At 44.0% G+C, this 13,271-nt stretch overlaps 1 protein-coding gene across 6 annotated transcripts in view; it reads left to right on the forward strand.

Moving 5' to 3' along the window:
• The first annotated feature begins 488 nt into the window (after positions 1-488).
• SSBP2 (single stranded DNA binding protein 2) overlaps positions 489-13,271 on the forward strand; it is a 177,579-nt gene continuing 164,796 nt past the window's right edge. For all 6 annotated transcript variants that reach the window (XM_080361979.1, XM_080361983.1, XM_080361980.1 and 3 more), the window contains exon 1: positions 489-603. In XM_080361979.1, the coding sequence (XP_080218105.1) occupies positions 545-603 (59 nt within the window). In that variant the 5' untranslated portion in view covers positions 489-544. The remainder of the gene's footprint in view (positions 604-13,271) is intronic.

The raw sequence follows: 13,271 nt of genomic DNA on the forward strand, positions 1-13,271 counted from the left end.
GGGCGGCCACTGTGCCACCAGAGCTCCCTCCGCGGCGCGGGCCGCAGTGGGGGTGACCGGGCACGGGCTGCGGCGCCGGCCCGCGGGGCACATGAGGCGGCCGGGAAGGGGCCGGTGAGAGCTGGCGGGCGACAGGGAGGCCGCGGGCTGGCTGGCTGGCGGCGCCGGCTGCCGAGCGAGTCCAGTCCGCAGTTTGCAGCTCGCCGCCGCGCTCTCCCTCGCCGGCAGCGGCGGCGGGCGGGTGGCGAGCGCTCGGAACAGCCGGTTGTTTAAAATCCTTCTAGAACCGTTTCTAATTCCCCCTTGCGCCGGGGAAGGGAGAGCGCGAGCGGGGGGGGAGGAGGAGCCGAGGGGGCGGGGGGGGGGAGGAGGAGGGAGCAGCCCGTCCGGGTCTCCGCCTGTCACTCACCGCGCGAGGGGCGTGCCCGCCCGCCGCGCCGGCCAATGGGGTGTGTGTGTGGCGGCGTCTCCATGGTGACGGGGCTGTTCCCGGGGAGGCTGTGATGGGTTGACAGGTGCGTGACAGTCGGAGCTCTCTGCAGGCATGTACGGCAAAGGCAAGAGCAACAGCAGCGTCCCGTCCGACAGCCAGGCCAGGGAGAAGTGAGTACAGCCCCGCGGGCCGGCCGCGCCTGTCCGCGGGCGCGCACCCTGCGCGCAAAGTAACTTTCCTGCCGGCGGGGCGGGCGCGGCGGGAGGCCGGACGGACCGAGGGGGCCCGGCGGGAGGGGGCCGGCGGCCGGGGCCGCGCCGCGGGGCCGGGAGGGGCCGCTGAGGGGGGTCCCCGCGGCGGGACAGCGGCCGCCGGCCCCGGGGGGCCGTGAGCGGGCACCCCCCCTCCCCCACGCCTTCCGCGGCCGCTGCTCCGCGGGGCGGGCGAGCGGCGCCGGGCTCGCTGCCGTCCGCCCGGCCCTCCGCGGGACCCGGCGGCGCAAGGTGCCGGGACAACTTGGGTGACAAAGAGCCTCGGCCTGGGGACACGGGGGACGCGGCGGGGAGGGAGGTGCTGGCGGGGGCCGCCTCCCGCCGTTTCCCAACTCGCCGCCTCGTAACTTTTCCCCGGGACCGCGCAGCTCCGGCGGCCGCGGCCCCGCTGCGCATTGTTCTCCGGGGCGCATCGCATCGCGGGGCGGGGGGCGCCGCGCTCCGGCTCCCGCCCCGCCGAACAAAGGTGCTGCCGGGATGGGCTTCCCCCCTTGTTGTTGTTGTTTTTTGTGTTTGGTTTTTTTTTTGGGGGGGCGGAGGTGTACCGGTGCGCAGCGGGGCTCCCTCGCACCCCCCAGTCTGAATCCGGCTGGTGCCGAAACACCCTGCGAAAACTACTTTTTTTTTTTTTTTTTTTCCTCTTGTTCCCCGCGGGGAAAAAAATAAAGCGAATAAAATCTTGGGCTGAACCGCGCGAGGGGCTCCTTTATTCCCTCTACCCTCCCCATGTAGACGCTCCTCGGCTCCGTGGAGCGGGATGAGACCGCGGGAAGCGGCGCGGAGCGGCCCCCCCTGCAGCGGGAGGGCTGGGGGTGCCTCCCTCCCTGCCCCTGACCTGCGGGTAGGACAGGCGAGGAACGAACTGGGGAGGAAAACGAGTTTTTGGAATGGACGGCGTGTCTTTAAGTTGTCTATAGTGGCGGCTTCTTGGCATTTCTGAGGCCGGTTTAGGACGGGGGGAGGCGGCGGTGGTGAAGGGGCAGGAAAAGCCCGTGTGGGGAGGAGGAGGAGGAGGTTTCAGCCCGGGGAAGGTCGGGATGAGGCTGCTGAGGGGGTCGGGAGGTGGAGACCTCCAGGCAGAAACCAGTTTTGCACCTCTGCGCTGCAGAAACCGCGTGGATCCAGAATTGCGTTTAACATCAGGCTCAATACTGATGAGTTTCCCTACAGGCAGTTTGTCTTGAACCTTCACCTAGAAGGTTGTGGGGTTTTTTTTGGTGGGTCTTTTTTGTTTGTTTGTTTGTTTTTGTGGTGGTGGTGTTTTATTTTATTTATTTATTTTTTTCCTACAGTATTTTAGACGCTGCCTAATTCCAGAGGCTGGCATGCGTGCTTGCTGGAACAGAGGCAGGCCAGGCATCTCTGTTGCTACAGGAGAGGGAGATGCTAGGAGAAATTTAAAGTGTCGTTATGTTTGGGAATTTCACCCGTAACTTTGCAATGGAAAGGTAGAGGAAGACAGAGGCAGCGCTTATGTGGGATGTTAATTGCTGAGATGGAGGGGGAGACACAACTTGGGCACTAAAATCTAATCAACTAGTGGCACTTCTCACTCCCAGCGTAGGAATAATTGTAAAAATAATTGCTGAAGTGGCTACTGGAAACACTGTTTATTGGCATAGCAAAATTATACAATTAAACCTTTTTCTTGTGTTACATAGTTGCTGATGTTTGCCAATACACTTGGTAGGTTCCTGAAGGGCACAATAGGGTCACACTGAGGGACTAGATAAAACACATCTATAGGGCTGTGGTTTGCTGGATCAGAGGAAGATCTTGTTCTTTTAATACTGCGTTGCAGAAACTGCCCAAGACAAGCCACACACACAACTGTTCTGGTCCTAGGGGAGAAACTTCAAGCTGTTTTTTCAGTCTTCTTCTTTCATTGTAACCGAATTTTCTTCTGGATTCTTGCTGCCATAAAGCACATAATATTTCATGTGTTATGAAAATGCTTAATAATTTTCAGGGCAAGCCTGCCAAACTGACCTACTGCCAAGTAGCAACTGCCCTCCTAAGTAAAGTTACGGGGGGCCTGCTAGATGGTGCTGTTTGATTTAAATACACTTTATCTTCCACTCCCTGTAACAGCTGGGAATGTGGATTCCTCGTGTATAGATTATTTTATGCAAAACACTGAAATGTATCGTTCTTAAATCTTAGACTTGACAGATCAGTAACTTCTTGGTAGCATCTACTCACAGATAAACACAACTGGGAGTTTAGAAACACCCTCTTCCTCTCTCGTCTCCTTCCTCCCGCATAACCATCCTTTAATGGAAAAAAAAAAAAAAAAGACTTAGTTTATGATGTGGAATACAATTATATAGTCTACATTCCAGATTTTTTTGCATTACATTTTTTCAAGTGTGTTCTTAGTAGATCTGGTTACATCATTGCTGTTTGCATACACTTTCTTTTTGACATCCAGAAAGCTGTGATTATTTTTTTTTTCCTCATTACATTGTTTTACAGCCACGCAATGCTTCTCCCAAGGTGATGCATGAGTTCTTGTTCTGCTTGGAAAAGTTGCCATTGAATTACATATCTCTGCAAAGATACAGCTCTAACTTTTGCATGAGGTTGTGTTAATTTGAAAACCACAGAGAAAATATGTGTGTTTGACAGATACATTAAGTATTTATTTAATCAAGAACGGGATTATAATTACGATTAATTTGGAAGTTTTTAGAATAGAATGCTGTCGTGTCTCCTCAAGGTTTTAAGTGTCTAAAATGTGTAGCCGGTAGCTGACCTCCAAAATACACTTATAATAATAAATACGCTACCTCGGGTTTGGACGGCCTAATTATATGGAACATGTTTCTTCCCATGAGGATGTCTGCCAGCGGCAGGACTAGGGTGTGAAAAGAGTATTTATCAAGTGTGGAAAAGATGTGTGTTGTTCAGATGTTGTTTGTAATCAAGGATGCGATATATTTTACAGACCAAGCTGGTGCCAGGTATGTTTGTAGTGTGGTATCTCACTGTATGCTGTATTTAGTATTTATTTCCTTGGATATTATGTAATTCTTATTAAAATGAACAAGTTTTGTAAGTAATTTGTAGTAGCCCTTGGCAAATTTTCAGTTCCAAAGATGGCATTCGTTTTATGGTCTTTCCCTTTGTCCCTGTTGCCTGACCTTTGGAGTAAATTATCTTTATTATGTAGTTTAACAACATATGTGAAGTGTAGATAGATGAATTTGGGAACAAATAATACTTAATTTTATACCAGAGAGCTGCACTGCAGCACAGCTAGGTAAAACACTAAAAATGAAGCCACATGGTACCTGTGGGGCACGAAGAAGATGAGAGAAAAGTCACGAGTAGTGTTGTGCTCCTTCTTCCTGTTCCGGAACAGCTGTGGTTTGAGTTCAGGCCATTCCTATCACATAAAGGATGGGAAAGTTGTACTGATACAACAGTAGCTCATCCACCACTCATGCTCTGCCAGGGCCAAATACTGCTCACCGACATTGTAAAAGGAAAAATAATACAATTTTTCTAAACATCCTCTTTTTGTTATCTCTTCACAGCAAATATGTATATTTTTCCTTATTCCTTAAAACTGGATTAATTTGGATTAAGATCTCGGATCTGCTGACATCTCAATGAATGGTGAAACCGTGTAATCTTCTAATCTTGCAGAAAGAAGGGCAAGACTATACAAATCTTGTATAGCTTTTCAAACAGGGCTTTCATAGGCATTTGCAAATGGAACTCCCTAGCTATATATAATGTTTTAAGTTAGAAAATATACGTAGAAAATGAGCAAAAAAGACTATATAAGGAAAACTGAATTCTGAAGAGATTACGTGTTTTGCCTTCAGTTGTCTTGATCTTTCTGTGGTCTTCTAAAGCAGCCTTTTTCCCAACATGCCCTTACCTTATTGGGGCTCAGCAGACATGTGGATTTTGTTTAAAAACTAACTGGGTGACTAGGGACTGTGATTTACATTGATATAAAAGGATGCATGATCAAAATAACAATAAAGAAGCAAATGTTGGAATCGGTTATTGATCGCTTTTTAGCTTGAAGTGGAGGAGGACACAGAGAAAGTGAGAACACTTGATTGCTGCTGTCATAGTATTCTTGCCCCATTTTTTTGCACGACGTTTCATGAGTTTGCTTCTGACCAGGTGGTCTCATGGAGGAAGATGGGTATTTTCCTTCTCCACTTTGCTTTGAAGAAGAAAGAAGATGTCTACTTCGTTGTTTCTGCTCAAGTCTGTTTTGGGTGGCTGCCTGTTAGGATGTACAACTCCTTTATACGGGTGGTGTGGGTGCCTGCCTTGGTAGATCTCTCTTCCCAAGCTGGAAAGTGGAGTTGAATTTACACAATTTCTGTCTTTTTCTCGTTGCTGCCAGTCGGATTCTCTGTAAATAGAGAAAAACTCACCAATGCTTTCCTCATTTGATTCTGCTGCTGTTTAGGAAAACAGATTTTTGAGGGCCTTTGAGGATCTGTGGATTTCTGGAGATAATTTGTTATGGTGTTGTTGTGTTATGTGTTTTTTATTTCCCTCCCTCTGCCCCCCCCAATTTGGAAAGACAGCATTACATGAATTTTCAAAAGTTGGCTTACCTCTTTTCACTGTAATGTTTGTAAGCTACATGCTACATAAGAATAATATACAGATTAAAATTAATTGCCTTCAGTGTTATATTTGCTGCTCATCCCTGGGAAGTGGTGAGCTAGTTTTTCAGGTTTCAGGTGGTGAAAGGTATATTGATCTTTCTCCTTTTTTTTTTTTTTTCCCCATTGGAAATAAAATTGCTGGTTTAATCCAACCTGGTTTGCAAAATTTATGTTTGATGGACTGATTTCGTCAATCAGATCTAACTTTTAAGAGTTGCAGGAATACTCCTCTGGGAGTCTGTGAACAACATTTTTTTTCAATTTTAGAAGAATATACTTTTTAATAAAGAAGAACACAGAAGGTTCTGGAAATAGGAGCTATTTCTCAGTAGTTGATGTTGATCACAGTGCTTCAAGTACTCCTTTACACTGCACAGGTATGTTGTACAGCATAAGAAACTATTTCAGGTCATGTATGTACTGCAATTCAGACCACTAATAACAGCTCCTTTCGTGGTGGAGATTTAACAGGTCCTGATAGTCAAAGCAATAGATGTGGTGGACCGTAGAAACATAATTTCAGTGCAGCAGTGCCCCAAAATACATACCTGAATTTTAAGTGTACTGCGGGTGGCAGGGATGTTTGTTTCCATACAGTTAAGCACATACAAATACTTTATTGAACTGGCAAGAACCAAGATAAGAAAGATGCTTCAGATTCTGCATTGCTTTCTATGGGCAACTGATCCACTCACAACAGGTTGAGGTCTTTTTGTCCTGTGCTTTTCCATGGTGATGAACATCATGAGGTGTGTGATTGCAGCTTTCGTAGGCTCCGTAGTGCTGAGCAAATTTTTGCTGCTGAAGAGCAAGGACTTTGAAGCCCACTCGGACCCACTCTTGATGCACTCTTGACTACAGCAAGCATGATTCAGGCTTGGCTAAGAGATAATTAAATCTTCCTGGAGGAAACAGTAGTTAGCAAACCAGTATATATTAATAATTCGTTTTGCTTAAATTACAGGCATATGCTAATGTCACAAAAGCTAAAGTAGGCAAACAAGATTTTCATAATTTTGCCAAACTTTAACTGGTTGGGTGGAGAGTTTATAATGGCATATGTAAGCCTTGTGCTGATTAATTTAATTTATTTATGTGTAGAAATTCAGTTTAAATGTTTGGTCTCATTTTGAAAAGCAGGCAAAGAAAAGTTTGTTTTCCAATGTTTTATAAATTCTTGCAACTTTTACGTGGAAGACCATTAGTACTGCTACCCTTTGAAACACCTAAAAACTAGTTGAAAAAGGATGAGGGGTTGTATTCTAGGGATGTATCTTTTTCCATTTGCATGACAAAGCATCAGAATTTAGCCAGGATACAAGCTTTTCCAAAAAGACCGCTTTGCATATGCTTAGGGCTTACTAAGTGTAATCGCTGAATATTTCATCTTTGCTGGGAGCGCAGCAGATTGTGGGATCAGAGGAGCGGCTTGGGGACAAAAAATGGGACTGAGCGCTGGTGGGAAGGAGAGTGTGAATTTGGGCAGTTGGAGCCCGCAGCCCTGTGCCAGGATGCAGAGATAACAAGGGTTGGCTCTTGGAGGAGGGTGGAGTAAGTGGGTGGACTTGACTGGTCTGGAGAGAAGAGACAAAGCGTGGCGCCTTAAGAAGGCTGGCATTGGGATCAGCGATCTGGGTGGGAGCTGGTGGATCTAGACAAGGACCATAGATGTGGTGCAAAACCAGGAGCAGAGCCAGGACAGCGATACCTTCAAGGAGACAGGTCAGGAATTGGAAGGTTTTTTTTAGGTTAGGAGAAACATCCTGTCCCTCTAGGTACTGGGAAATGAGCGTTCCTTTGCTGCCAGCAAGTACCTGTGAGACTGAGGGATAAAACGTCTTATCCCCAAGGTAAAACCTACAAGCTCCTATGAAATACTGACTTGACTGGAATGACAGAGGGATGTGCGATAGTCCACAGCCCTGTAGCTCAGATGAGATGTCAGAGCTTTGGAAGGGACAGGTAGGATCTGCATTCAAAAGCAACTGGAATAGTTGCCTGTTAGTGTCCAAGTGCAGTGTCTGGGTGTTGTACTTGCATGCTCAATAATGTTATCTTAATTTGGAAAATATTGATGTGTACTAAGTGTTGTTCTTACTTTGTCTCATTTGCACGTTCACTGATTTTTTTTCCCCCCTCTGGAAAAACTTTGCGTTTTCTATCGTGCAGAATAAAGCATTGTTTTAATAATAAGTAGCTATTTGATAATTTTCTATTTTGCTGTCATGTGGTATGTTCCTTATGACTGACTTGCTGTTCCATAGCACAGCTGTTACTAGAGGAAGAAAATGTTGTTTCTTTGACGCCCAGTGCCACAGCCTGTGGGTCAATGTGCATCAAGCCACTCCTGCCTGCCCACCCATTGTAGAAACAGCAGTAAGGTGCACAAAGATGAAAAGCAAAAATATTTACTGATTATTGGGTGCCCAGTTTGAGCTGTGTAGTTCTGAATTTTTTCTTGAGCATCACAGAAAACACTGGTGTGCACGTACAACTTCCACAGTCTCTTTTCCCACCGATTCTAAGGATGAGATAACCGTTTTATCATGTCTCGCATCCAGAAGATGAGGAACGGAAAATAATTCATCCCCTGCACAGGGTTAGTTTCAGCTGGGTCGTTTATGACACAGAGGCATCCTGTGGCATGCCCGGCGGGGGAGGACCATTTCAGGCAGTCTCAGAAGGACCTGTCTGCAGCATCAAAGTATCACAGTATCACAGTATGTTTGGGATTGGAAGGGACCTCAAAAGATCATCTAGTCCAATCCCCCGGTTGGAGCAGGAACACCTAGGTCCCCTCCGCGCCACAGTCTGACATCTCTGGGTACAGCCGCTGCTTCTGCCATGCTTGGACTGTGATATAGTCCAGGGAACGATGGAAACAAGAGTCCTGTGAGCTACAGAACAAGTGAAGCCTGATTTCCTAGACGTCTGTCTTCTTGAGGTCATTCTGTGGTGTTCCTGTGAAAGCAAACAGCTGAAGCAACTTGCAGAAATGTAATTTCTTTTTTTGAGACTACTCTCTCTTTTTTTTATATATACTTGAAAGTGGAAAACGAGCTCAGAAGTTATCCAGGGTGGACAGTTGCATACTTGCACCTTGCAAGCCTGCTTTCCATAGTGAGGGAGACCACAAGCACATGATTGTGTGATTCAGGGTGGCATTGTAATTAGGTAGAGCCGCTTTGTGATGACGACTCCATGAACCCTCAGGGTGCAGAAAAGGGCACGATCCTGCACAGCTTTGCCAAAACAGTTGCTTTTAAGAGTTTTCTGGAAAAGCTTATTTTGACACCAGCAAGAACACAGCTAGACAGTGGCCAGAAAGGAATGTTGGTCCAGGTTGGGTTGAAGCTGAAGTTTCTTTTTCAGGTGTCTGCTCAGTTGAGCCACAGACCCCGATGTCCACATTATTTAGGTATTGATCAGGTAACACACAGATGTTGTTTCAACTACCGAGAGAGGACCTTCCTCAGATAGCAGCAAACATGTTAATTCAGAAATCTCGATAACCTCTGTGTGTGCATCTCTAGGCTTAAGGATATTTCTCTCTTTCAGTCCCAGGAAGGCAACAGATGGGAACATAAAATTTATTTTCTAAGAACTGAAAGGTAGCAGTAGTCGAAACCATAGTGTCCTGGTTTTTTTCTTTACCACCACTTCATTAAATATAAAAATATAAAAAATAAATATAAAAATAAACTGATAATTTTTGTGGTGAGTCATTTTTTCCCCTTCAGATCTTCTGTGGTTCTTTCTTCTGGACTCCACATTTTTTTCTCCACATTATTAGTAGTGTGTCCAGGTCAGAGAATAGAACTGAGCAGAATGAAATAATCAGCTCTCCTTTGAGATAATGTATACTACTTGGGTTTTATGTACAAAACATTGCTGCTAATACTCCCTATAGTCCTTGGAACACTTGCCCGGTGGGTTTTTTGTTTGTGTGTTAATAATCCATTTTGCAGTCCAGATGCCTTCCAGGTTCTTTTTATAATACCAATTATTCCCCATTTTATATTTCTGTATTTGATTTCTTATTTGTGCAGATAGTACTCTACATTTGTCTGTATTGAGTTTTCTCTTATTAACTTCCCTTATTCTGTTTGTGTCCCCAAAAGGGCTTAGAATATTTCCCAACTTATCATGTACACTTTTGCATTTCTATATACAACTCATTAATGAAAGTCTTTTAATAGAATTGGCTTAGGATAACAAGAGCTTTCTTGGAGCGTTGTCTTATTTGTAGAAACATACTGATAATGACTCTTCCATTATTTTTTTGGATGTTGCTTTACACTATTTTTTTCATTTAATTAAGAATGTTTGCTTACGTAGAGGCCATGTGACAGAGTAAGAATCAAAACTCTTCTATCTTAACTTACTGTGCAGTCTCCCTTCCAACTAAACCAAACTGACCTGACAGGTTTTTCTTGACAGAGGACATTGGCTTTTTCTTATCTTTATATTCTAAAGGTGTTTATAAATTTGTTTCTGGAATTGTTTTCTGTATATATTTTTTGATAGTCAAGCTGATGTTTGCATGAAATTTCTTTTTAAAAATGTTTTATACATGCTGTGGCATGCTAAGATTGTTTCCATTTCTTGCTTTTTTTGGTTTTGTTTTCCCCCATACCAGACTAATGTAATATGTAATAATCCTGCTCATCATGTGAGTGCTCAGACAGACAGGCGGAGAAGTAGTTATCCCACTTGGTGCTTGTCAGGCCACACCTGGAATACTGTTTTCACTTTTGGTCCCCGCTATACAAAAAAGCTGCGGCCAGGCTGGAGAGGGTCCAGAGAAGGGCCACAAAGGTGGTCCAGGGACTGGGAAGCTGCCATAGGGAAGGCTGATAGAACTGGGCTTGTTCAGCCATGAGAAGGCTTAAGGTGACCTCATCACCATGTGCCATATGTAAAGGGTGGCTACAAAGAAGATGGAGATTCCCACTTTTGTAAGAGTCCCATGGAAAATACCAGAGGCAGTGGGTACAAGTTACTCCTGGGAGGATTCCAGTTGGACACAAGAGGGAAATTTTTCACAATGAGAACAATCAGCCATTGGAATCATCTCCCCAGGGGAATAATGAGTTCCGCAACATGCGACACTGTAAAGATTCATCTGGACGGGGCGCTGGGCCATCTTGTCTAGACTGTGCTTTTGCCAGGAAAGGCTCACAAGATGATCTTTGAGGTCCCTTCCAACCTGGTATTCTATGGTTGTGTGACATTGGACAGCTCAGTTCTGCTCACCTGTATCTCGCTTGCTTCACTGCCATACTCTCCTAAGTGCCTCTCTATGACTGTCCCCTAAACTCTTCCTCTTCCCCTTCAACATCCACATCTTAGTTTTAGGAAAACTGTCTCCATTTGTGATAAAAGAGCCAAAATACGAATTATTATCATTTATGTTGCCCATTTATTTTCTGGAGGCTTTTCAAAATGCATGCAGTCTTTGGCCAAGTATATTGGAGTTTTGGGGTTTTAGTTATAAGCTGCACCCACCCATGAAAGAACAGTGGATTTCCTTCTGAGTGTATTGAGAGCACACTTTTTTCCCTCCTTTTTTCCTGTGCAAATATTAATTAGGAATTTACCATTTCGTAGAAATCTGGATGTGAGAAATGACATTTCTGATGGCAGGTGTGGTTTGTCAGCTGTGGTTGTGGATCGAGAGGGTTGTCCAGCTCCTCAGTGCCTCATAACATAGAATTCACAGGCTGCTTCTTCCCATCCTTTTTAGGCTTTACAGTCTGCCTTTGGGCTTGTGTTGTGAAGTTCAGTTGTTCAGGTAGAAGCACTTAACTGGAAGTTGACCTTATCTAATGGGTTTGTAAAGTTAATAAGAATGTTCCACTATTGCGGTTAAGTATTTTTGCAGGTAGTTACAGGAAGGTAAAATACTATCTATGTTTTCCGTGGTAATCAACTTAATGCTTATAAAAGAGTGGCAGTGTTAGTCTTGGAAACAGTTTTATAGGTTGAAAAAATTACAGCAAAATCAGTGGTAACCCGAGGTAGCCTGTGTTGTCATGTTGGCCTTTCCCTGAGAAGGGCTGTGCTTTCTGAAGAAAATACTTGAGTGCAGAAATGGAACTATAATTCCTTAATAAATATGTTGTTCTTGACAGTCTCGGGACAAAATGGATCGTGCGGCTGACAGGCTTTATGACTGTGTCATAAATATTCCGTGATTTATGAGGCTGGAAGTAAGGATGCCACCCGATGCTCCTGCTACGGAAGTTGTGATGCTTTATCAGATCCTGTAATTGCAACAGCAAGATTTGATAAACCAAAACCCCTTTGCTTTCTCCATGCTAAATGTCTTTATTTACTGTTCTTCTCTCCCAGCCGTCAAAGAACAGGGGCCGGTTTTGGATCGCTCTGGTTGCTCCTGCTTCGGCCAGCCTTTGAGTTGAGGTGATGGCAGTGAGTTGATATGGTTGGGAGTGTGGATGAGTTAATGAAATTCCATCTGTTGTTTTGGGAATAATGAAGCTCCCCTGCCAAACGTGGAGCTGCCCTAGAAGTGAAGGTTGTGACTTCCACTGACAGTCTCTTGCACTGTTAAGCTCCTTGAAGTGTTTATTATTAAAACCTTCCTAAATTAGCATATATTGTGTAGTTCTGCCTTGAAATGTGAAGAGTAAGTCAAAGGCCTTTGAGTGATTTAGTGAAAAGTTGTCTGAATTTAGTGCAGCTTCTATAAATCTTTCCTAAACTTTGGATCACTCGTCTTTGGTGGTGGACAGCAGAACTGTTGGTGCCTCCTGCCACCACGCTCCCTTCTGCAGATCAGAAAGGCTTCTGTGATAATGCCAGTGTTAATAAAATATTTATAGAGTATTTTACATGGAGAGGACGCTTTAAAAACTTAAAGGCGTGTATCCTGGCCTGAGGAATTAAGTTTGTTTTTCCTGTGTGTTTATATACATGTTGTAAGATAATATAAATGAAAGTTGATTTTCTGGTTTGGAATAGGAAAAGTACGTGATCAACAAATAAACACCTAGAGCTTGCACAGAGGACAATATGTTAAAAAAAATGCAAAGCTAGAAAAGATAAAGGAGAGCTTCTGATCAGAAGATGAAGAGCAGTGTGAGAAATGCAGAAATATGCCTCTAGTAATGGTAATATGCTTGACAAGCAGATCTGAAAGGTACAACACATTGGTGTTTCTGACTTCTGCTGCAGCTCTTCAAATCCAGTGTCACTTTTAATTTTACTATCTGTACATCTGATTCTTTATAGAAAGAAAGATGTTTACTCTTACAAGACCAATATCTGCAGACACGTGTAACTGCAAACCTTGTTAGACATATTTTAAAATACTTTCAGAAATAAAATGAGGGACCGTAATGCAGCAAAAAGCAAAGGTGTATCTTGTGCTTTGAAGATGCAAGACAAATAATTTTTCCAGCTTTAGCTGTGGAATCTATAAAGAGTGAATGAAAATAATATTTTGAATTATTTTGCAGAACATCTTAAATAGATGATTAAAACCAAAATCAGAAGGGAATACTGGATGCAGGTATATTTGTATCAGTTCTAGTAACGGAGATAGTTACTTATAAATCTTTCCCAATATTCCCCAAACAACCCTGTAGGTCTGTACTTAATTATTCAAAATCAGATTAGAAAAAACTTTGGAGTTACCTGCTGTCAGTCTTGAATTCTGTGTGGGATTACTCATTAAAAAAAGGCATAACAACCAAGAAAAGGTCTCTTCTTGTCATAAAACCATAACCATTTTTCATGTAAAACAATACAATTGAATTGAGCAGTATTTCACTCCTATTACTATGTAGTAAAGCTCTTATAAAATGCTTAAGAAGTTGAAAAAGGACTTTGTGGTTTTAATATTTAGACTGTGAGCCAAGCAAATGATTTGGAAATATACATCCATGCCTACAACAGATC

The sequence above is a fragment of the Nesoenas mayeri genome (genome assembly GCF_963082525.1).
Source record: "Nesoenas mayeri genome assembly, chromosome: Z".
NCBI classification, from domain to species: domain Eukaryota; kingdom Metazoa; phylum Chordata; class Aves; order Columbiformes; family Columbidae; genus Nesoenas; species Nesoenas mayeri.